This window comes from Protobothrops mucrosquamatus, unplaced genomic scaffold (genome assembly GCF_001527695.2).
Source record: "Protobothrops mucrosquamatus isolate PMUCROS unplaced genomic scaffold, P.Mucros_1.0 scaffold2782, whole genome shotgun sequence".
Taxonomy (NCBI): domain Eukaryota; kingdom Metazoa; phylum Chordata; class Lepidosauria; order Squamata; family Viperidae; genus Protobothrops; species Protobothrops mucrosquamatus.
Window position 1 is genome coordinate 34,273 of NW_015388819.1, and position 24,400 is coordinate 58,672.

At 47.0% G+C, this 24,400-nt stretch overlaps 1 protein-coding gene across 1 annotated transcript in view; it reads left to right on the forward strand.

Moving 5' to 3' along the window:
- Positions 1 to 23,962, forward strand: part of PTPRA (protein tyrosine phosphatase receptor type A) — a 42,644-nt gene extending 18,682 nt beyond the window's left edge. Inside the window, exons 8-22 of the mRNA XM_015825734.1 lie at positions 889 to 979; positions 3,310 to 3,386; positions 4,793 to 4,829; positions 6,719 to 6,816; positions 8,748 to 8,867; positions 9,987 to 10,153; positions 10,691 to 10,826; positions 11,963 to 12,112; positions 14,397 to 14,490; positions 14,775 to 14,851; positions 16,956 to 17,090; positions 18,237 to 18,362; positions 19,729 to 19,880; positions 21,862 to 21,997; positions 23,547 to 23,962. Of these exons, the coding sequence (XP_015681220.1) occupies positions 889 to 979; positions 3,310 to 3,386; positions 4,793 to 4,829; positions 6,719 to 6,816; positions 8,748 to 8,867; positions 9,987 to 10,153; positions 10,691 to 10,826; positions 11,963 to 12,112; positions 14,397 to 14,490; positions 14,775 to 14,851; positions 16,956 to 17,090; positions 18,237 to 18,362; positions 19,729 to 19,880; positions 21,862 to 21,997; positions 23,547 to 23,621 (1,671 nt within the window). The 3' untranslated portion in view covers positions 23,622 to 23,962. The remainder of the gene's footprint in view (positions 1 to 888; positions 980 to 3,309; positions 3,387 to 4,792; positions 4,830 to 6,718; positions 6,817 to 8,747; positions 8,868 to 9,986; positions 10,154 to 10,690; positions 10,827 to 11,962; positions 12,113 to 14,396; positions 14,491 to 14,774; positions 14,852 to 16,955; positions 17,091 to 18,236; positions 18,363 to 19,728; positions 19,881 to 21,861; positions 21,998 to 23,546) is intronic.
- The last annotated feature ends 438 nt before the right edge of the window (positions 23,963 to 24,400 follow it).

The window sequence follows — 24,400 nt, forward strand, 5'->3', positions numbered from 1 at the left end:
AGAACTCACCATCTCCTGATGATTGGCCCAAAGTCACCCAGCTGGCTTTCATGCCTACAGTGGTTCTAGAACTCACAGGCTCCTGGTGATTGGCCCAAAGTCACCCAGCTGGCTTTCATGCCTAAGGCAGGACTAGAACTCACCATCTCCTGGTGATTGGCCCACAGTCACCCAGCTGGCTTTCATGCCTGAGGTGGGACTAGAACTCACAGGCTCCTGATGATTGGCCCAAAGTCACCCAGCTGGCTTTCATGCCTAAGGCAGGACTAGAACTCACCATCTCCTGGTGATTGGCCCACAGTCACCCAGCTGGCTTTCATGCCTGAGGTGGGACTAGAACTCACCATCTCCTGATGATTGGCCCAAAGTCACCCAGCTGGCTTTCATGCCTACAGTGGTTCTAGAACTCACAGGCTCCTGGTGAGTGGCCCAAAGTCACCCAGCTAGCTTGCATGCCTACAATGAAACTAGAACTCACTGTCTCCTGGCGATTGGCCCAAAGTCACCCAGCCAGCTTTCATGCCTAAAGCGGAACTAGAATTCACCGTCTCCTGGCGATTGGCCCAAAGTCACCCAGCCAGGACTAGAACTCGCAGTCTCCAACCTAATTTTTTTACAGCTTCCTTATAAACTTATAACTTATTAAAACAATATGTCTTACCATCCAGCGTACTTGTTGACATTCCAGGATTGCAGAATTGGCAACTCTTAGTCCTCTCTAGGATTTTCTGTCCATGCCCTCGAAGCAGAGTTCCCCGTGAACTTGGCTGCTTCAACACCAGCGATGCTTAAGCAGCCCTAAAAGGGTTTTTGATTGGTTCATGTTTGGCTGTCATACTTAGCAGCGATGTAACCGCTGAGCTATTTATATTCGCTTTGTTCTTCCAGGCACTTCCAGCATGTCCCATCCAAGCTTCCTGTGAAGCTGCTTCCAAAGAAGAAAACAAGGAGAAAAACAGATACGTCAACATTTTGCCTTGTAGGTATCGATGCTCCCTGGTTTTCCCCAACTGCTTTCTAGAGATTGTGGTTGTGGTTGTAAAAACATAAGCAGTGCCTTCTTGAAATGGGACCCCTGGCCCATTGAGTCCAGCAGTCGGTTCTCAGCAAAGGCCATGGCCTCCGTCTATGGAATTCTGGCAGTCCAAGTCCCCATATCTAGAAATTGCCATAGATGGGGTACACATTAATTTATTATAATAAGCAAGGTGGATGAGATATATATATTTATATACGATACCCATTAATTTATTATAATAAGCAAGGTGGATGAGATATATATTTATACATGATACACATTAATTTATTATAATAAGCAAGGTAGATGAGATATATATATTTATATACGACACCCATTAATTTATTATAATAAGCAAGGTGGATGAGATATATATTTATATATGATACACATTAATTTATTATAATAAGCAAGGTGGATGAGATATATATATATATATATATATATATCATAGTTTGTCATCTGCCCAGAGTCACCTTGTAGGAGAGATCAGCAGCATAGAATGTAATAAATAAAATATAATAACAGAAATATATTAAATCCAATCTCCAAACTTCCATTGACAAAAAGGGAATCATAATTGCTTCTGTTTATGCCTGACTATTTTTCCCCCTGGTTTGACGCCTTTAAGAGTCAGTTTGATTTAGCACTGAAGGATAAAACCAAGAACCTGTGGGAATGGAAATGGAAAGAAAAGTGGAATGGAATAGAATAGAATAGAATGGAATGGAATGGAATAAAATAGCAATAGAATAGGACTACAGAATGGAATGGAATAGAATAGTAATAGAATAGGACTACAGAATAGAATAGAAATACAGAATAGAATAGAATAGAATAGAATAGAATAGAATAGAATAGAATAGAATAGAATAGAATAGAGCTGGAAGGGACATTGGAGATCTTCTAGTCCAGCCCCCCTGCTCAGGCAGGAAAGCCTATACCCGTGGTGGCGAACTTATGGCACAGGTGCCAGAGGCGGCACGCAGAGGCCTCTCTGCGGGCACACGCACCATCGCCCCAGTCCTAGGCCTTCAGCTGGGTTTTATAAATCCTTTTCGCTTTAGGCCTCTGCCGCCGTGTACAAAAAAAAAAGATTCAATCAATCAATCAATTTCAACTTCTCTCGGGAAAAAAAGATCTTGCAAAGTTGGAATTGATTGATTGACCTTTTTAGTCCCACCCAGTCTGCCGTTACCACCGCAGCCACGCCCACCCCATGGGCCACCCCCACCCCATGGGTCTCCCCCATCCGGTACCCAACAATACATAAGTGGGTTTTGGGTTGCAGTTTGGGCACTCGGTCTCTAAAAGGTTCGCCATCACCATTTCAGACTAATGATTGTCCATTGTCTTCTTTAAAAAAAAACAACCCCAGTGTCAGAGCACCCACACCTAATAAATAAATGATGTCACTAGAAGCCCAAAAAGTATAGATTTGGGTGCCAACAGAGTTAGGAGACATCAAGGAACCTGTGGATCATTCCAGACAGAGGTCCTTCTTGAAGTCAGAGCAGGACAAGAGAGAAAAAGGATGGTCTTTAATGGGAATTAATTCCCCTTGATTTCACTACTAAGGGAAGTGGATCACAGTACCAGGATTCTGGTCTGGGACGAGACCTTTTAATTTTGCTTAGTGTTGACCAAGTGAAGCCCTTGCATCCAAGTGGCCCACAGTCTCCTCTGCCATCCTTCTAAACAACATTTGCAGTTCTCTGCTCCCTTTGTAAACTACTCATTGACGGCTTCAATAGCTCCAAATTTGCATCTCCTTTAAAAAAAAAAGAGAGAGAGAGAGAGATCCTTCTCAACCAGTCAGGATCTCCTATTATTGTGAAGGGGCTGAAGAGAAATGAGAGAACTATTGATTCTCGGCCCTCCCTTCCTTTGGCGATGTCAAACTAAGATGCAGCCAGGCGAAAGAGGTTGCCTAGGAGATGTGTCCTTAAGAAGTAGCAAGACGCAGGAAAGCAAATCTTGGGGTAGCACAAAAACAACACCCCATAATTCCAATTCTTGGTAAAACGGCTTCTTTGGGGGAAGAAGAAGAGGAGGAGAAGGAGAAGAAGAAGAAGAAGGAGGAGGAGAAGGAGGAGGAGACGACCAATGGTGTTCAAGTGGTGCTCTAGTTGTTTTGGGATTGCACCCTTAGGCGCAATTGTTGTTGTTGTTGTTGTTGTTATTATTATTATTATTAATTATTATTATTATTAGTAGTAGTAGTAGTAGTAGTAGTATTTCCTCCATTGCCCGGATGCTTTTGCCATTAATAATCCTCTTCTCTGTCCTAGATGACCATTCCAGGCTTCACCTGACACCCATTGAAGGGGTTCCGGACTCCGATTATATCAATGCCTCGTTCATTAATGTAAGTATCTTCGAAAAGGTAGGAATATTCCCAAGATATAGTCCTTGACTTAAACATTTAGTGACTTTTTGGAAGTCACAGAGGCCCTGAAAAAAGTGACTTAGGACCGTTTTTCACACTTACGACCGTTGCAGCATCCCCATGGTCACGTGATCAAAATTCAGACGCTTGGGCGACCGATTCGTATTTACGACGGTCGCAGCGTCCCGGGGGGGGGATCCCGTGATCCCGTTTGGTGATCTTCTGACAAGCAAAGTCAATGGGGGGAAGCTGGATTCATTTAACAACCCGGTTACTAGGTTACTAACTTAACAACTGCAGGGATTCCCTTAACATGGGGAAGAGCTCAGTTAACAAATGTTTCACTTAGCAACGGAAATGTTGGGATCGATTGCGGTCGTAAGTCGAGGAGTATTCTGGGAGATTGAGGTATTCTTCCTGTTCGGGCCAAAGGAAAAAACAGTAGCTCCCGATTCTTGTACGATCTCCCTCTGTTTTAACCCGTAGATCTAGCTCAGGGGTAGGCAACCTTGGCTCTTTTATGACTCGTGGACTTCAACTCCCAGAATTCCTGAGCCAGCCACACTGAGAGGAAAGGAAGAAGTTTCCAAGCTTCAGGAATTCTGGGAGTTGAAGTCCACGAGTCATAAAGCGGCCTAGGCCAGAGGTAGCAACCTTGGCTCTATTACAGTGGTTCTCAACCTGTGGGTCGGGACCCCATTTGGGGTCGATCGACCATTTCATGGGGGTCACCAAGCAAGGCTGTCTGCCATTTTTTTTGTCCGCCATTTTTTTTGTCCGCCATTTTTTTTCCCTTTTCCAGCGGGTGCCTTACCTCACTTGGGCTGGGCCAGCTGGTGGTCAGCCTGCTCCGTCTCTGCCGCTTGCCAGCTACGCCTCGGCCGGCGCAGAGGGCGGAACCACGCATGCGCGGCGCTCCCGGGCAGGGAAAGTCCTCGACTTAAGACCGGTTGGGTAGTCCTCGACTTACGACCGGTTTAGTCCTCGACTTACGACCAGTTTAGTCCTCGACTTATGACCGGTTGGGGTCACGGCATTAAAAAGGTTGAGAACCACTGCTCTATTATGCCTCGTGGACTTCAACTCCCAGAATTCCTGAGCCAGCCACGCTGAGGGGAAAGGGAGAGGTTTCCAAGCTGAGCTATGCTGGCTCAGGAATTCTGGGAGTTGAAGTCCACGAGTCATAAAAGAGCCAAGGTTGCCTACCCCTGATCTAGCTCATCCACAGATAAATCTTATTTTCCCCTGCTGTAAGGTGACAATATTTGACAATATTTGCAAAGTAAAGAATTAACCCCGTGGGAGGAAGATGCCAACATTTGGGTCTTCAACCAACGCCAGAGATAAAACATCGCTGTTTTTATTCCTGTCTTGCTTCTTTGCAGGGGTATCAGGAGAAGAACAGGTTCATTGCTGCACAAGGTAAATAATATTTATTTTTCCCATTGAATTTCTACACCGCGAGGATTAGCAATGTGTATTTTTGAAATGTTTCTTCCTACAGAGTTTTCCCAAGCTAGAATTGTGCTGCAGCGGCTCCTAATCTAAAAGGGGGGGGGGAGGAAATACTTAGATAAATATTGCTCTCTTTTTGTGTGTGTGTGTGACTTGAGGAGAACGACAAAACGTAACCAACTTCCTGCAGCTCCCTGAAAGTTTTGCTTTTTGGGACAGCTCTCATACCAAGTCAACAATGCCTTGGTAAGGCCACACTTGGAATACAGCATCCAGTTTTGGTCACCACGATGTTAAAAAAGATGTTGAGACTCTGGAAAGAGTGCAGAGAAGAGCAACAAAGATGATTAGGGGACTGGAGGCTAAAACATATAAGGAACAGTTGCTGGAATTGGGGATGTCTAGTTTAATGAAGAGAAGGACGAGGGGGGACAGGATAGCAGTCTTCCAGTATCTCAGGGGCTGCCCCAAAGAAGAAGGAGTCAAGCTATTCTCCAAAGCGCCTGAAGGCAGGACAAGAAGCAACAGATGGAAACTAATCAAGGAGAGAAGCAACCTAGAACTAAGGAGAAACTTCCTGACAGTTAGAACAATTAACCAGTGGAACAACCTGCCTCCAGAAGCGGTGAATGCTCCAACACTGGAAGTTTTTAAGAAGAGACTGGACAGCCATTTTTCTGAAATGGTATAGCGTTTCCTGCCTGGGCAGGGGGTTCTAGCCTCTTCTTAAAAATCTCGAGTGATGGAGTGCCCATGATTTCTGGTGGCAAGCAGTTCCATTGGTTGATTGTCCTCACTGTCAAGAAGTTTCTCCTTAATTTCAGGTTGTTTCTCTCTTTGTTCAGTTTCTCGTCCTTCCCTCTGGTGCTTTGGAGAATAACGTGACCCCCTCCTCTTTGTGGCAGCCCCTCAAATACTGGGATGCTGCTGTCATGTCTCCCCTATTTCTTCTTTTCTTTAGACTAGCCTAAGGGTAGGCAACCTTGGCTCTTTTATGACTCGTGGACTTCAATTCCCAGAATTCCTGAGCCAGCATGGCTCAGCTTGGAAACCTCTCCCTTTCCCCTCAGCATGGCTGGCTCAGGAATTCTGGGAGTTGAAGTCCATGAGTCATAAAAGAGCCAAGGTTGCCTATCTCTGGCCTAGGTCTAGGCTGCTTTATGACTCGTGGACTTCAACTCCCAGAATTCCTGAGCCAGCCATGCTGAGGGGAAAGGGAGAGGTTTCCAAGCTGAGCCATGCTGGCTCAGGAATTCTGGGAATTGAAGTCCACGAGTCTTAAAGCGGCCTAGGCCAGAGATAGACAATTTGGTTCTTTTATGACTCGTGGACTTCAACTCCCAGAATTCCTGAGCCAGCATGGCTCAGCTTGGAAACCTCTCCCTTTCCCCTCAGCATGGCTGGCTCAGGAATTCTGGGAGTTGAAGCCCACAAGTCATAAAAGAGCCAAGGTTCCCCACCCCTGGTCTATGCAGATAGCAGCATCCCAAGATCTTCTGATTGTCATTCCCAGCCATCTTCCGACAACCCAAGTCAGTGGGGGAAGCCAGATTCATTTAGTGACTGCAGGATTCACTTAACAACCGTGCCATAAAAGGCCATAAAATTGGGGATGGTGCACTTTAATAAGCACCTGGCTTAGCGGTGGAAATTCCGGCCCCAATTTCAAGGACTACCTGTCGGGAGGAGGAGGAGGAGGAAGAATCCGGTCTGTGGAATCTCCACTGCCAACGTAGGCGAAGCGATGCTGGTTTCAAGCAGCTTCATAACTTGGGTTGAAGTGATTCAGCTCACCTGCTTCTTCCCGATAAGCGGTTTTTCTCTGGCATTGCTCCTCACGGATGGTCTCTTGGCAGGGCCCAAAGAAGAAACTGTGAATGACTTCTGGAGAATGATTTGGGAGCAAAACACAGCCACGATTGTCATGGTGACCAATCTGAAGGAGAGGAAAGAGGTATGTATGTTGTACTCCCATTTTAGGCATGAAAGCCGGCTGGGTGACTTTGGGCCAGTCACTGGGAGATGGGGAGTTCTAGTCCAGCCTTAGGCATGAAAGCTGGCTGGGTTACTCTGGGCCAATTACCGGGAGACAAGGAGTTCTAGTCTCGCTTTAGGCATGAAAGCCAGCTGGGTGGTTTTGAGCCAATCACCAGGAGACAGTGAGTTCTAGTCCAACCTTAAGACATGAAAGCTAGCTGAGTGACTTTGGGTCAGTCACCAGGAGATTTATTTATTTTTATTTATTTATTAATTCCATTTATATCCCGCCCTTCTCCTTTCGGACTCAGGGCAGCTGACACATAATAAAAAAGCTAACATAAATACATATTACACCTAATTAAAACCCAATTAAAACGAAATATTTGAAAGTGTCTAATTAAAAGTAATTAAAACCCCTATAAAATCCCCTAGGCCAGTCCCGCTTGCTGGAACAACCACGTCTTGAGGGCGCGGCGGAAGGAAGGGAGATCAGGGATCACCCTGATCTCTGGGGGCAGTTCGNTGAGAGCGTACAGGTCGGTGGGGGGTAATCTGTGGCAGGAGGCGGTCTCGAAGGTAACCAGGTCCGGTGCCATGGAGCGCTTTAAAGATAATAACCAACACCTTGAAGCGCACCCGGAAGGCCACCGGTAGCCAATGCAGCTCGCGCAGAAGCGGCGTAACGTGGGAGTGACGAGTCCCTCCCAACACCGCCCGCGCAGTTCTAGTCCTGCCTTAGGCATGAAAGCCAGCTGGATGATTTTGGGCCAGTCACCAGGAGACAATGAATTCTAGTCCTGCCTTAGGCATGAAAGCCAGCTGGATGATTTTGGGCCAGTCACCAGGAGACAATGAATTCTAGTCCTGCCTTAGGCATGAAAGGCAGCTGGATGATTTTGGGCCAGTCACCAGGAGACAATGAATTCTAGTCCTGCCTTAGGCATGAAAGGTAGCTGGATGACTTTGGGCCAATTACCAGGAGACAGTGAATTCTAGTCCTGCCTTAGGCATGAAAGGCAGCTGGATGATTTTGGGCCAGTCACCAGGAGACAATGAATTCTAGTCCTGCCTTAGGCATGAAAGCTGGCTGGGTGACTCTGGGCCAATTACCAGGAGACAGTGAATTCTAGTACTGCCTTAGGCATGTCAGCTGAGTGAATTTAGGCCAGTCACCAGGAGATTGTGAGTTCTAGTCCCACCTTGGGCATGAAAGCCAGCTGGGTGACTTTGAGCCATTCCCTCTCTCTCTCTCAGCTTAATCCACTCATCTGGTTGTTATTGTGAGGAAACTAGGAGAAGAAAGAAGTATTAGATAGGTCCACTGCTTTGAGTTGTTTATAAAAAATAAGAGAGGTGGATGTAAATAATAAATAAACATTTATTTTCGTCTCCCAGTTCAGCTTTCTTTTAGTTAAGGCTGCCTCTAGTCTAGGAAGATTTTCCCAACTCTCTGGTGCCACCTTCAGCTCTTCGTGACTATACAATAGCCAGAATCACTAATATAGCACAATCCTGGCATTTTTTACCATCACAATGTGTGACATGGCAGAAAGACGAAGGCAAAACTCTTCGGTGCTTCCCAGATATTTGGGCCCGTAGGAGAGAGGGAGTTCCACTTTATTTGAATGTATTGTCCAACCCGGCCCAGCTGCGTAGTCAGATAGCCGAGTGGTCTCTTTTCCGCTGCCGTTCCACTCCCTGAAGAGACCCAGGCAGTTACCCACCAGGTCATGTCCGCAGACTTACCTGTGAGGCTGCCCAGCCAGATTTGGAAAGGCTTTTAACCTACAGCAGATGTTGACTTGCACCAGGAGTGATCGTGGTTAGTGAGGAGTGATCACGGGTTAGACCATCTCCTTGTCTCTTCTGCCCTGCATCTTGGTTTGTTGTGTGGTCTCTCCTCAGTGTAAATGTGCCCAATATTGGCCAGATCAGGGCTGCTGGACGTACGGGAATATCCGGGTTTCTGTGGAAGACGTGACGGTCCTGGTGGACTACACAGTGCGGAAGTTCTGCATTCAACAGGTAGGAAGTTCTGCATTCAACAGGTAGGAAGTTCTGCATCCAACAGGTAGACCTGGTTGATGTTTGGGTTGCCTGGCCTAGTGAGAGGCAGGTATATCAGCCCCCATGTGCTGCTTGCTTGCTGATATTTTTTTTTTTTTTTAGGTAAGTGGATGCATAAAGTGCTATGTAAATTTCATACGTAATGCTTGCTGTCGTTGTGGTGATCCTAACCAGGGAGAAAGAGAGAGAGAGAGAGAGAAAGAGAGAGAGAGAGAGAGAAAGAGAGAATGGGAAAAGGAGAGAGAGGAAAGCAGAGGAGAAGAAGCAATGGAAACTAAGGAAGAAAAAAGGAGAGACAGAAAGCTAAAGAAAAGGAGAAGAAAAGAAGAAAAGAAAGAAAAAAGGAAAGAAAAAAAGGAGAAAAGTCAAGAAAAAAGAAGAGGTGAAAAGAGAGAAATTAAGCAAAAGAAAAGGAGAGAAATTAAGAAAGAAAAAGAAGAGAAAGAAAAGAAAAGGAGACAAAATGAGAGAGAGGAAGGAAGAAAGGAAAGGAGACAAAGAGAAAGGGACAAAGAAAGACAAGAAAAAGAAAGGAGACAGAAAGAGGGAGAGAGAAATATAGAAACAGGGAAGGAAGGAAGGAAGGAAGGAAGGAAGGAAGGAAGGAAGGAAGGAAGGAAGGAAGGAAGGAAGTGGTGAATGCTCCAACACTGGAAGTTTTTAAGAAGAGACTGGACAGCCATTTGTCCAAAATGGTATAGGGTTTCCTGCCTGAGCAGGGGGTTGGACTAGATGACCTCCAAGGTCCCTTCCAACTACTACTACTACTACTACTACTGCTACTACTACTACTACTACTATTATTATTATTATTATTATTATTATTATTATTATTATTAAGATCTCGGTGAGAAAAACAAAAGAAAGAAGCATCCAGTATATCCCCATCCCGGGTGTCTCCTCTCCTCCTCCTCCTCGCTAGCTTCCCTCTTCCTTCCTTCTCTCCCTCCCTCAATCTTCCAAGCTATCCCCCCTCCCCCCCCGCAACGGGCCTTGGGCGGAGCCAGGAGCCCCCCCTGTTCTTCCCAGGATGGGGCAGGAATCACCCTGGCTAACCTTGGCCACCTTTCCACCCAGGTCGGCGACGTCACCAATAAAAAACCCCAGCGCCTGGTGACGCAGTTCCATTTCACCAGCTGGCCGGATTTCGGGGTGCCTTTCACGCCCATCGGGATGCTGAAGTTCCTGAAGAAGGTGAAGACCTGCAACCCCCAATACGCAGGCGCCATTGTGGTCCACTGCAGGTCAGTGCTTCCCTGGTGGAGGGAAAAGGGCGATTCCCGGGCGTGCCAGGCGCCATTTTGAACAGGTGGCCACCTAGGACTTTAAGACTTGTGGACTTCAGCTGGCTGAGGAATTCTGGGAGTTGAAGTCCACAAATCTTAAAGTCGCCAAGGTTGGGGACCCCTGAACTAGGACACCTTGACGAGTAGAGGACTTCAACTCCCAGAATTCCATGCCGGCTGAGGAAAGTCGCCAAGGTTGGGGACCCCTGAACTAGGATACATTGACGAGCAACTCCCAGAATTCCATGCCAGCTGAGGAATTCTGGGAGTTGAAGTCCACAAGTCTTAAAGTCGCCAAGTTTGAAGACCCCTGAACTAGGACACCTTGACAAGCAGAGGACTTCAACTCCCAGAATTGCATGCCGGCTGTGGAATTCTGGGAGTTGAAGTCCACATGCCTTAAAATTGTCAAGGTTGAGAAACACTGATCTAAAACAATTAACATTGAAATAATTTTGTTTTTCCCTTCTCCCTCCTCGCCGCCCTGTCCTTTAGTGCTGGTGTGGGACGAACAGGAACGTTCATTGTGATCGACGCCATGCTGGACATGATGCACGCCGAGAAGAAGGTGGATGTTTATGGGTTTGTGAGTCGAATTCGGGCCCAACGCTGCCAGATGGTCCAGACTGATGTAAGTCTTCTCCTGAAAGGCCATCTTTTATCGGATCCATTTCCCCCCTAGATTGTATCATTGGCCCGGCTTGTCTCCAGTCGTTCTTGCTCTACTCATAATCCTGGAGCGGAGATTATGGGGTTGGGGTTGGGAATCCTGGGATTGGGATTATGGGATTCCTAATCCTGAGATTGAGATGATGGGGCTGGGATTGGGATAATAGGGGTGGGGTTGGGATTATGGGATTGGGATTATGGGATTGGGATTGGGATTATGAGATTGGGAATCCTGAGTTTGAGATGATGGGATTGGGATTTGAAATCTTTGAAATCTTTTGGGATTGGGATTATGAGATTGGGAGATTGAGGTGATAGGATTGGGATTATGAGATGGGGAGAATGAAATGATGAGATTGGGATTTGAAATTTTATGGGGTTGGGATTCGGATTATGAGATTGAGAATCCTGAGATTGAGATGATGGGATTGGGATTTGAAATCTTTGAAATCTTATGGGGTTGGGATTGGGATTATGAGATTGGGATTGTGGAGTTGGGATTGGGATTAAGGGATTGGGATTGTGGTGTTGGGATTGTGGAGTTGGGGTTGGGATTATGAGATTGGGAGTCCTGAGATTGAGATGTTGGGATTTGGAATCCTGAGATTGGGAATTTTGGGATTATGGGGTTGGAATTGGGAATCTCAAGATTATGGGGGAACTGTTTAAATTATTGTTCTTTCTTATTGCTTTGTGATCGGTTGTTTATTTAATTTCATCTGTGGTTTATGTGGAGGCGAAGAAATAAAATTGATGAAATTTGGGGACGTTTTCTTTGAAATTGGGACCGTGGCATTTGAGCTTGGATGTTTCTTGCAAATGTTTCATTCCCCCCAACTTGGAGTCCTCAATTTATGACCAGTCACTTAACAACAATTTGAAGTTACGACAAACTTACCTTGGGGTACTTACAACCCAGATTCAACATTCCGAGGATCCTGGTTTCCCGTGGTCCCCTTCCCCCTGTGATCGCGCGACCAAATTTCAGGTGCTCGGCAACTGAAAAGTCTTTGGAATGCAACAGGCCAAAAAAAAAAAAAAATCCAAATGAATAAAATAAACTTAAAAGAGCTGAACAAGAGTTTTCTCTCCTTTCAGATGCAGTATGTATTCATCTACCAGGCGCTCCTTGAGCATTACCTGTATGGAGACACGGAACTGGAGGTGACCTCGCTGGAGGTCCACCTCCAGAAGATTTACAACAAAATTTTGGGGAGCAGCAGCAACGGATTAGAGGAAGAGTTTAAGGTAGGGAGCAATTTTTGACCTGAGATCTCCAGATCGTTGTTGTGATTCTGTGCCAGCCTGTGTTCCCAACAGCTGAGTCTGAGGAATCTGAGGAGGAGGTGAAGGAGGCCTTTGAGGGGCCGTCAGGGTCAGAGGGAGGATCTGATGAATTACAGGACACGGCTTGATGAAGAGCCTGGCCCCTCCAGTCGTGTTTCTGATGAAGCTCAGCTGTGTGAGGAGCATGAGTCAGATTCGGAAGGCTCACACCTGGATGTGCTAATTGATGCTCGCAGGCGTCGTCAATTAGCAAGAGAAAAACAACAGCAGTCTATGCGACAACTCCACAGTAAACGGAGAAGGCAATGAGAGGCAACGCCCTGGGACTGCTGTATAAAAAGGGGAGGTGTGGGCGGTGCTGGTTGCTGAAGGCAACCGTTTGCAAAGTGCTTCTTGGAATCCTGGTCTGTTCGTCTTGTTTGCAACGTGTTCCTGTGGACTATTTCCTTCCTTTGGACTTGANTTTTGCTGTTTGTGTTTTGGACTTATTGACAGGTTTGTCACCCAAATAAAAGGGATTTTGTTTTGTTTTAAAGTCTCCAGCCTATTGTATCAGCAGGGGTTGGGTCCTTGTGCCTCTAACAAGGACGGCAATAGGCTGGGATAGAACAATTGTTTCTGGTGACAACTGATCAATAAAGCCAAAGGATTTCTCTTTCGCCACGAACACACAGCTCATTTGCACTCTAGTTTTGGGCTGAATGCTCATGAATTCACACTCGTAACATTGGTTTGGCCCTATTGATTCAGACACCAGGTTAGAAAGTGTGAGAGCGTGAGTTCTAGTTCCACCTTAGCCATGAAACTCAGCTGGGTGATTTTTGGGTCAGTCATCAGGAGATACTGAGTTGTAATCCTGCTTTAGGCATGCTAGCCAGCTGGGTGACTTTGGGTCAATCACCAGGAGACGGGTGAGTTCTAGTTCCGCCTTTAGGCATGCTAGTTGGCTGGGTGACTTTGGGTCAGTCACTAGGTAAATTGTAATAAAATTATGTTGGAGACTGCGAGTTCTAGTCCTGCCTTAGGCATGAAAGCTGGCTGGGTGACTTTGGGCCAATCACCAGGAGATGGTGAATTCTAGTCCTGCCTTAGGCCTGAAAGCCAGCTGGGTGATTTTGGGCCAATCACTAGGAGACAGTGAGTTCTAGTTTCATTGTAGGCATGAAAGCCAGCTGGGTGACTTTGGGCCAAGCACCAGGAGATGGTGAATTCTAGTCCCGCCTCAGGCATGAAAGCAGCTGGGTGACTTTGGGCCAATCGCCAGGAGATGGTGAATTCTAGTCCTGCCTTAGGCATGAAAGCCAGCTGGGTGATTTTGGGCCAATCACTAGGAGACAGTGAGTTCTAGTTTCATCGTAGGAATGAAAGCCAGCTGGGTGACTTTGGGTCCATCACCAGGAGACGGTGAGTTCTAGTCACGCCTTAGGCATGCTAGCCAGCTAGGTGAATTTGTACCAATCACCAAGAGATGGGTGCCACCTTAGACTGGGTGTCCTTGTGCCAATCACCAGGAGACAGTGAGTTCTAGTCCTGCGTTAGGCATGAAAGCCAGGTAGGTGACTTTGGGCCAATCCCTTTCTATTAGCCCAACCCACCTCACAGGGTTGTTGCTGTGGGGAAAACAGGAGGAGGAAGGCATTCTGGATCTGTTCCCCGCCTTATTTGTAAAAATAATAAAGGCGGGATACAAATAAAGAAATAAAATTTGGGGTCATCTCTTTCTGTAATCCTAGAAAGAAGGGGAGAAGAGCCTGGGTCCAGAGACCTTCTAGAGGTTGGAAAGTTGGGGATGCTAAGGTGCATTTATTTACACCTGGTTCCACGTGACATGTAAACCAGGGGTAGGCAACCTTGGCTCTTTTATGACTCATGGACTTCAACTCCCAGAATTCCTGAGCCAGCCATGCTGAGGGGAAAGGGAGAGGTTTCCAAGCTGAGCCATGCTGGCTCAGGAATTCTGGGATTTGAAGTCCACGAGTTATAAAGCGGCCTAGGCCTAGGCCAGAGGTAGGCAACCTTGGCTCTTTTATGACTCGTGGACTTCAACTCCCAGAATTCCTGAGCCAGCCATGCTGAGGGGAAAGAGAGGTTTCCATGCTGAGCCATGCCGGCTCAGGAATTCTGGGAGTTGAAGTCCACGAGTCATAAAAGAGCCAAGGTTGCCTACCCCAGCCTTAAACAGACACCTCTTTGGCCCGTGCAAATCTGTCTTTGACGCTTACGTCCCGCTTCTCTCTTTCCGCAGAAACTTACCTCCATCAAAATCCAAAATGACAAGATGAGGACGGGCAACTTGCCGGCTAATATGAAGAAGAACAGGGTGCTGCAGATAATCCCATGTAAGGCATTACGTGGGGGGAAAAAAGAACTTGAAATTCACATTTTAGGGCAGGTTGTACGTCGAGGACAAAATACGTATCTATATTTCTGCCCTTTAGTTTTGCAAAGACGAGCATCGCTGCTGTGTTAGAACGGCCTATGAGAGTGCTGGCAGGGAGACGTCGCCATTTTGAGGGGTTGCTATGGAAACCCATCGTTTCTGAGCCACTTCCAGAGTCCATCCCTAAAGGCTTCTCTCACCAGACATTTCTAAAACAGTTCTCGTCTCCTTTTGTCCCTGCAGATGAGTTCAACCGGGTGATCATTCCAGTGAAAAGAGGCGAAGAAAACACAGACTACGTAAACGCTTCCTTTATTGACGTGAGTGTCGCTTCCCTGAATTTTTCTAATTTTTAAAATACCCAGCGCTCAAATATTGGAAAAAAAGAAGAAGAAAAAAACACCCAACAAAAAAGACATTTTAAAAAGTGCTATTGCTGTTGCTATTCCATTCCATTCCATTGCCATGGTGGCCCAGTGGTGAGAAAGCAGCGTTGCAGGCTCACTCTGCCCACAGCCAGCAGTTCAATCCAGATGGGGCTCAAGGTGGACTCATCCTTCCGTCCTTCCGAGGTCGATAAAATGAGGACCCAGATCTTTGTGGGGGAACAATATGCTCTGAAAACTGCTCAGAGAGGGCTGTAAAGCACTATGAAGCGGTATATAAGTCTTAAGTGCTATTGCTAAGTGCTGTACTGAAGTTAGAATGTCTAAATGCAACATCAGTAGACCTAAGTGGGGGGTTTTCAACCTTTTCACCCATTGTACCATTTTTAGGATATGGCAATATCCAAGTACCACCAGTCGCCTAGCAAGGTGTCAAAAACTTGACCCCCCCAAAAAAGGAAAAAAGTGATAAAGTACAGGTAGTCCTCGACTTACAACAGTTCGCTTAGTGACTGTTTGAAGTTACAATGGCACTGAAAAAAGTGCCCCCCAAGCCACAGCCGAGCAAGACACCTGCCTGCCCGCCCGCCCGGCCATGCTCTTCCTCCTGTCCGAGGTTTTCATTGTTGTGAGCATTTCTGTTGAGGATTGGCATGGGGGTGGGGTGGGGGGTGTTTGGTTTTTATTCCCCCCGTCTGCTGGGTGGTTGGAGCAGGTTTTGGTCACTTCACATGAACCTGGGACACTGTGACCGTCATAAATATGAATCAGTTGCCAAGCATCTGAATGTAAATCACAAGACCCTGAAGATGCTGCAACATTCCAGCTGATGGGTGCTTCTTCTGGGCTCAGCAGAAGCGCCAGGATCAGCGCCGAGCTCCAGGTGGAGCCTGGCGCTGATCCTGGCGCTTCCACTCAGCCCTGACAGCCCCGAAGAAGTGCCGATCAGCTGGAAAGTGGCACTGATCCTGGCGCTTCCGCTGAGCCCCGACAGCCCTGCAGCTCCAGCCGTCTCTCGCTCAGGCTTGTGCGGTGCTGCCACCGGTTCAGCTCATTCCCCTCCCCAGCTACCACTTTTCTAGGATGGTCGCGTACTACCTGCCAGGTGCCAATGTACCACAGGTGGTACCCGTACCACTGGTTGTAAAGCCCTGACCTAAGTAACTCAAGGGTTAAAGGTCCATTAAATCTCTGTGGCAAGATTATTATTGCAATGAACATTATGTCAAGATTAACAAATATTTTAATCCCTGGGGCAAAAAAAGGTCTTAAAGTTGTCAAGGTTGAGAATAGCAATAGCCCTTTGACTTATATACCGCTTCACAGTGCTTTTGTCATGGTTCCGACGGATGAGACTCTTCAAAAAACTTCGAGGCATTGTTTACCTTAAAGAATCTTTATTCGAGTAGCATAGCATCGGCATGTACATAGTCAAAGCCAAAATCTGAATGCCCCTCCCCTGAGTACATAGTATCAAAGCACAATTCCCTCCTCCAATTTACAGTCATAAATCACATTCTCCAATTAGTTTGAAATGCAGGCTTTCCCTCCAGTTCTCCAGCCCGCCAATTCTTATCATCTCTTATTTCAAAAACCTTGATTCTCACACTGGTTATAGTATTGCTATGTCTAACTAAACTCCCATGCACATTCCTCCTCCTCCCCCCCAATAACTCTAACTCTAATTCGAAGAGTAAAACATAAGAAGGAAAATGGCTGCATCTCCAAATGTCAAAGCAAGAACATCTGATGTTAGCAGCGTTGACAGCTTTTACAGCCCTCTCTAAGCGGTTTTACAGAGTCAGCCTCTTGCAGCCCCCAACAATCCGGGTCCTCGTTTTACCGACCTCGGAAGGACAGAAGGCGGAGTTTAACCTTGAGCCAGTCAGGATCGAACTCCTGGCAGTGGGCACTTAACTAGCCTGCAATACCGCATTCTCACCACTGGGGCACCACGTCTCCTACAGACGGTGCTACAGAGAAACACTATGCTATGCTGTGCTGCTTCTTTGTGACCCCCCCATCTTGACATTTCCAGGGTTACCGTCAAAAGGATTCCTACATTGCCAGCCAAGGACCCCTCCAGCACACCATTGAGGACTTCTGGCGGATGATCTGGGAGTGGAAATCCTGCTCCATCGTGATGTTGACCGAGCTGGAGGAGAGGGGTCAGGTGAGGCACCGTGAAGGACATCTAGAGGAGTCAACGGTGTTGAGGTTTTGTGGAAGAGGCACTTCCCGGATCAGGCAAAAGCCCTCTTAGAACCCATCATTTCCTTCCCGGCAATGGCCAGCCAGATGACCTCTGAGGTTCTCGCCGAGAGATGGAGATTGACTTTCTCTCTTTTTCCACCGTGTCTCTGCAGTTGGACACTGGGAGGTGTTCTGCTCCCAAATCTGGAGGCACCGTCGATTTTTCGGGGCCTCCAGCAATTTAGTTTAGTTCCCTTTTAAAGCCACCTTAGAAAGTGACCATCGATAAAGGAGGATATTTGTAGATCGGCGTTGAAGTGAGGGGGCCTTGGTGCTCTCTGAGCTTGGTGGTTTTCTTGTACTCATCTCCTCCTCCTCCTCCTCCTCCTCCTCCTCCTCCTCCTCCCTCTACTTCACAAACCCCACTCTTTTCTAGCATTGATGATGTTACCTACTTTGGTCATGAAATATCTACAAAAAACCATCAAATTCAGAGAGCACCAAGGACCCCCCAATCACCACCATCCTCCTCTTCCTCCTTCTCTTTCTCCTCCTCCTCCTCCTCCTCCTCCTCCTCCTCCTCCTCTCTTCAAACCCCCCTCCCTTCTAGCAGTGATGAGGTTGCCTAGTTTGGGTCATGAAATATCTGCAAGAAAACCACCAAGCTCAGAGAGCACCTAGGACCCCTCATAATGGCTATCATCACGTCTTCTGGGGATGAACTGCATGGCTTCCTTTCAGATTGTTCCTTTCACAAACGAGTTCCCACACAAACCAGCTGAGAAACATACCCGATTTCCATTTGTGAAAACCTAGGCCAGGGGTAGCCAACCTTGGCTCTTTTATGACTGGTGGACTTCAACTCCCAGAATTCCTGAGCCAGCCATGCTGAGGGAAAACGGAGAGGTTTCCAAGCTGAGCTATGCTGGCTCAGGAATTCTGGGAGTTGAAGTCCACGAGTCATAAAAGAGCCAAGGTTGCCTACCCCTGAGCTAGGAGAACCACTGTTAGGCTTTAGTGCACCCCTCACCGCCCATAGCATTGAAAGAGATGACATCAGAGGACCGGTTCCTAACCTCAGTTAGCTTTCTCACGGTCCTGTCTTTCCTGTTTCCTGACTTGCTAGGAGAAGTGTGCTCAGTACTGGCCTTCAGATGCCTCCATCTCTTACGGAGACATCACCATAGAACTGAAGAAGGAGGAAGAGTGTGAGAGCTACACGGTCCGGGATCTGATGGTGACCAATAACAGGGTACGTCTCGAGAAAGCCCATCTAGATCTGCAGGGACCCACCGTTCATAACAGGTTCCTGCTGTACACAGCCTTAGTACACTTGGAGTATTGCATCCAGTTCTGATCACCACAATATAAAAAAAGATGTTGAGACTCTGGAAAGAGTGCAGAGAAGAGCAACAAAGATGATCAGGGGACTGGAGGATAAAATATATAAAGAACAATTGCTAGAATTGGGTATGTCTAGTTTAATGAAGAGAAGGACGAGGGGGGACAGGATAGCAGTCTTCCAGTATCTCAGGGGCTGCCCCAAAGAAGAGGGAGTCAAGCTATTCTCCAAAGCGCCTGAAGGCAGGACAAGAAGCAGCAGATGGAAATTAATCAAGGAGAGAAGCAACCTAGAACTAAGGAGAAACTTCCTGACAGTGAGGACAATTAACCAGTGGAACAACCTGCCTCCAGAAGCAGTGAACGCACCAACACTGGAAGTTTTTAAGAAGAGACTGGACAGCCACTTGTCCGAAATGGTATAGGGTTTCCTGCCTGAGCAGGGGGGTTGGACTAGATGACCTCCAAGGTCCCTTCCAGCTCTGTTATTCTGTCAAAGTTCAGAAGAGGAGGATAATGGGTTACATGATAGCAGTCTTCCAATAATTGAGGGGCTGTCACAAAGAAGAGAGGGACAATCTGTTCTCCAAAGCACCTGAAGGCAGGACAAGAAATAACAGGTGGAAGATACCAAAGGGAGAAGCAATCTAGAATTAAGGAGAAATGTCCTAACAGTGAGAATAATTAACCAGTGGAACAACCTGCCACCAGAAGTTGTGGGTGCTCCATCACTGGAGGCTCTTGAGAAGAGATTGGACAGCCACTTGTCTGAAATGGTCTAGGGTCTCCTGCTTGAGCAGGGGGTTGGGCTAGAGCAGGGGGTCTTCAAACTTGGCCCTTTTATGACTTGTGGACTTCAACTCCCAGAATTCCTCAGCCAGGCATGCTGGCTGAGGAATTCTGGGAGTTGAAGTCCACTCCTCTAAAAGTCTATATCAGGGGTCTTCAAACTTAGCCCTTTGATGACTTGTGGACTTCAACTCCCAGAATTCCTCAGCCAGGCACGCAGGCTGAGGAATTCTGGGAGTTGAAGTCCACTCCTCTTAAAATCTATATCGGGGATCTTCAAACTTGGCCCTTTTATGACGTGTGGACCTCTACTCCCAGAATTCCTCAGCCTGGCTGAGGAATTCTGGGAGTTGAAGTCCACACGTCATAAAAGGGCCCAGGTTTGAAGACCCCTGGACTAGAGGACCTCCAAAGTCCCGCCCGACTCTGTTACTCTATGTTCTGTCAGGATCGCCCTTGCTTCAGCCTGCCTCCGCTTTTCCCCGCAGGAAAACAAAAGCCGGCAAATCCGACAGTTCCACTTCCACGGATGGCCAGAGGTCGGGATCCCCAGCGACGGGAAAGGCATGATCAATATCATCGCAGCCGTGCAGAAGCAACAGCAGCAGTCTGGCAATCACCCCATCACTGTGCATTGCAGGTAACGCAAGAGGGGAGGGGGGGTGTCTGAGGGCACCCCCTGTGTGATGATAGATAGATGATGATGATCCATGAGGGTTTTGAACAGCAGCCTAGGCCGATTCCATTGATCCAAGGAAATTTTCACCTCGTTGATTTGTATCCAGCCTTCACCGTTTTTACAAATCTCTCATGCCTAACGCTCATTTCTCCTTCTCTTTGCCACAGTAACAACCCTGTGAGGTGAGTTGGGCTGAAAGAGAGAGGGGCCCAGTCGGTTTCCCTGCCTAAGGCAGGCCATACTAGAACTCACCATCTCCTGGTGATTGGCCCAAAGTCACCCAGCCGGCTTTTTATGCCTAAGATAGAACTAGAACTCACTACCGCCTGGTGATTGGCCCAAAGTCACCCAGTTGGCTTTCATGCCTAAGGCAGGACTAGAACTCACTGTCTCCTAGTGATTGGCCCAAAGTGTACAGCTGGCTTTCATGCCTAAGATGGAACTAGAACTCACTATCTCCTGGTGATTAGCCCAAAGTCACCCAGTTAGCTTTCATGTGTAAGGCGGGACTAGAACTCACTGTCTCCTGGTGATTAGCCAAAAGTCACCCAGTTAGCTTTCATGCCTAAGGCAGGACTAGGACTCACCGTCTCCTGGTGATTGGCCCAAAGTCACCCAATTGGCTTTTATGCCTAAGATGGAACTAGAACTCACTGTCTCCTGGTGATTGGCCCAAAGTCACCCAGTTTAGCTTTCATGTCTAAGGCAGGACTAGAACTCACTGTCTCCTGGTGATTGGCCCAAAGTCACCCAGTTTAGCTTTCATGCCTAAGGCAGGACTAGAACTCACCGTCTCCTGGTGATTGGCCCAAAGCCACCTTTCTGGCTTTCATTCCTAGGATGGAACTAGAACTCACTGTCGTCTGGTGATTGGCCCTAACTCACCCAGCTGACTTTCATGCTTAAGGCAGAACTAGAACTCACTGCTTCCTGTTGGTTGACCCAAAGTCACCCAGCTGGCTTTCACGCCTAAGGCAGGACTAGAACTCACAGTTTCTCGGTTTCTAAGCCCGGCACCTTAACAACTACACCAAGCTACCTCTCCTCTTTGAAGAAACGTTGCTTCACATCTCCATGCCTCTGATGCCCTGGAGTTGGTGATAGCTTCAGAACAGGGAGTTGACCCAGCCCTTCCTCGTCTCAACGGAAGCGCATTTTCTCTACTACCCCTTGGAAGTCCAGAGTATCTTCCTTGTTCCTCCCACGGCCACTGAGTACAGTAGTGGCCAAAATTGTGGAAACCTTTTGGGAAAAGTGTATTTCTGAGGTTTGATGGCTAATAACACCACTTTCATTTGGAGTAGTACCATAAAGTTATATATCAACGGAAAGATAATTTAATCAAGAACGTCATGCAACAAAGTTTGTTCAATTATCTGTACTGTATTCTATGAAAAGTTATAGCCAAAGAACCAGAAAAAGGAAGCACAACTTGTTTAGGTGGATCTCAGGTAGCTTTCCTTCCTCCGATTGTAGCCAATGAGCGTGAGTGTTTAGAGAGCCAATCTGGTGTCATCTTGTTTTGGCCATGAGCCAATCAGATCACAATAGGATCCGGTTATCGATGTCAGGTATTGAAGCTGAGAGGAGGACATTTGTCGGTGTGTTATGTAATGGCTATCAAGTCGGTTGGGGTTTTTTGTGTTCTTTCATTTAGTGAGCTGGTAAAACGTAATAAAATTAAAGTAATGGTGGCAAAAAGTTGACTGGTTGCCCAGAAAGCGATGTAAAATAGTATTATTAAGTGAACAAGGCTACAGTTATAAAGAAATGAGAAGAAAAACGGGTGGAAACTTAACCAAAGGTGGCATTTCTACTGTACACTCTTCCCAAAAGGTTTCCACCATTTTGGCCACTACTGTAGACCTTCCTAGCTCTTCTCCTCCGCTGAGTTGGATCTCTGGAGAAGGAAGGGCTCCATCCATCTCCTCCTTCTTCACAGTGCTGGAGCTGGGCGGACGGGGACCTTTTGCGCGTTGGGGACCGTCCTGGAACGGGTCAAGGCGGAAGGGATCTTGGATGTCTTTCAGACCGTGAAGAGTTTGAGGTTACAGAGGCCGCACATGGTGCAAACACTGGTAAGCATCAGCCACAATGGGGAAATGGCGGCTTAGTCCCCAACTTACAATGGTTTGTTTAGTGACCGAAGTTATAACAGCACCATGTGGATTTTTCAAACTTAATGACCATCGCAGCATCCTCACGGTCCCATGATCCAAATTCAAAACGCTCGGCCACTGGCTCGTATTTATGACGGTCGCAGTGTCCCCCCCGGGGTCACGTGGTCCCCTTTTGCGGCCTGCCGACAAGCAGCGGGGGAAGCCAGATTCGCTTAACGACCGTGTTACTAACTTAACAACTGCGGGGATTCACTTAACAGCTGTGGCAAGCAAGGTCGTAAAATGGGGCAAATCTCGCTTTGTAACTGTCTCACTTAGCAAAGGAAATTTTGGGCTCAGTTGTCATAAGTTCAGGACTACCTGTAATGGATGAGAAATTGTGATCTGCATTAGGCTAACTCAGGGGTCTTCAAACTTGGCCCTTTGATGACTTGTGGACTTCAACTCCCAGAATTCCTCAGCCAGGCACACGTGCCTGGCTGAGGAATTCTGGGAGTTGAAGTCCACGAGTCATAAAAGGGCCAAGTTTGAAGACCCTTGGGCTAACTGGTCTTACTTCATAAAGTTCTTACTTTGAGGTGCAGGAAGTCCTGGACTTAACAACCATCCCCGAGCCATGTGGCTGTTAAGTGAATCAGCATGTGGCCACATCCGATTTTACAACCTTTTTGCCCCAATTTGTTAAGCAAATCACCGGATCCTTAAATGGATCCACTTCTCCCCCGTTGACTTCGCTCATCAGAAGATTGCGAGACAAACCTGCAATCGTTGCAGTTATAATACATAACAGTTGCCAAACCCTCAAATCACGACCCTTTGACTGGGGTTTGCCACGACCGTCATAAGTGCGAAGACCGTTCTTTGAACGGTCGCAAAAGGAACCGTCATAAGTCAAGGACAGCCTGCAAATTTTCCCGTAAAGAATTGCTTAGTTTGGATCTCTGGAACTAGAAAAATGCTTTAAGGCAGGGGTCCCCAACCCCCGGTGTGTGGACCGGTACCGAGCTGCAGCACAACGGCATCCGGTCCACACAAATGAGTAAAGAGCCCCATCCGCGGGATGTAGGCAGCACACAAAACCACGCCCCCTCCGGTCCGTGGAAAAACCTGTCCCCACGGAACCGGTCCCTGGTGCCCAAAAGGTTGGGGGCCTCTGCTTTAAGGCAGTGGTCCCCAACCCCTGATTTGTGGACCGGTGCCGGGCTGCAGCACGCCAGCAACCAGTCCACACAAACAAGCAAAGCCCCATCCGCGGGATGCAGGCAGCACACAAAACCACACCCCCTCCGGGTCCGTGGAAAAACCTGTCCCTACAGAATCGGTCCCTGGTGCCCCAAAAGTTGGGGACCTCTACTTTAAGACACCCACTTGATAACTCTCTATGCATGAATTTCCACAAGTGCTTAGGAATTCTGGGCAGTTCCCAGGTTTGTACCAAAGTTCTTTGGGGGAAACCATGGTTTGTTCTGTCACTCACCCGCCTTTCTCCTCCTGCCTAATCCCCTAGGAACAGTACGAATTCTGCTACAAGGTGGTCCAGGAATATATCGACGCGTTTTCAGATTACGCCAACTTCAAGTGAAGCTGAACCCGCCTGGAAGAAAAAAAAAGAGTTGCCTTCTTTAATACTTTGTAATATTCTGTTTGTTAATATCCCTATTGCCACCCCCCCACCCCCACCCCCCAAAATGTGTATATAATCTTAACTGTTCTTAGAAGGGTTGGTACCATAAGATTGCTATTAGCTTGAGATTTTATATGTAGCAAAAGTGTTAGGAAAAAAAAAAAAAGAAAGATTGTAGGCACTTTTCTTTTCCAATGTTTTATTGGGGAATTAAATAGTGTGATATTTGGATTAATATTGTCGGAGAGAGAGAAAAAAAACACACACCCTCTCTTCTGGAGAGTTTATGCAGGCTGTTCTTGGGGTTGTTGTTTTTTTTTTTTTGGTTTTTTTTTGTAAATCTTTTTTTTTTTCTCTTCCCGTTTAGGGAGTAAAGCTTTTTAAAAACCAAATGAGATTAGCAGCGGTTTCTTTGAAAAGGGACAAAAAAGTGGCACACCAATAACGTTCTTAAAGCTTTTTTCTTTCTTTCTGTTTTTCCCCCTCCGTTCCCCTGGGAAACCTCTTGGAGTTTATTATTTTACAAGGTTGGTTTTTTTTTTTTTTAAAGAATATTTAGCAGAGCTTTTGGTAGACGAGAAAGAATGTCCTCCCGTTTGCAGCCCCTTTTCCAAACCTCTTCACCACAACTAGTTAAAAGTGTGGAAACTTCCAAGCTCTTTGGAATTCAGGCTGGATGCTTCTGACTGATGTTATAAGAATAATAGGGTTTGAAAGGGACCCTTGGAGGTCTTCTA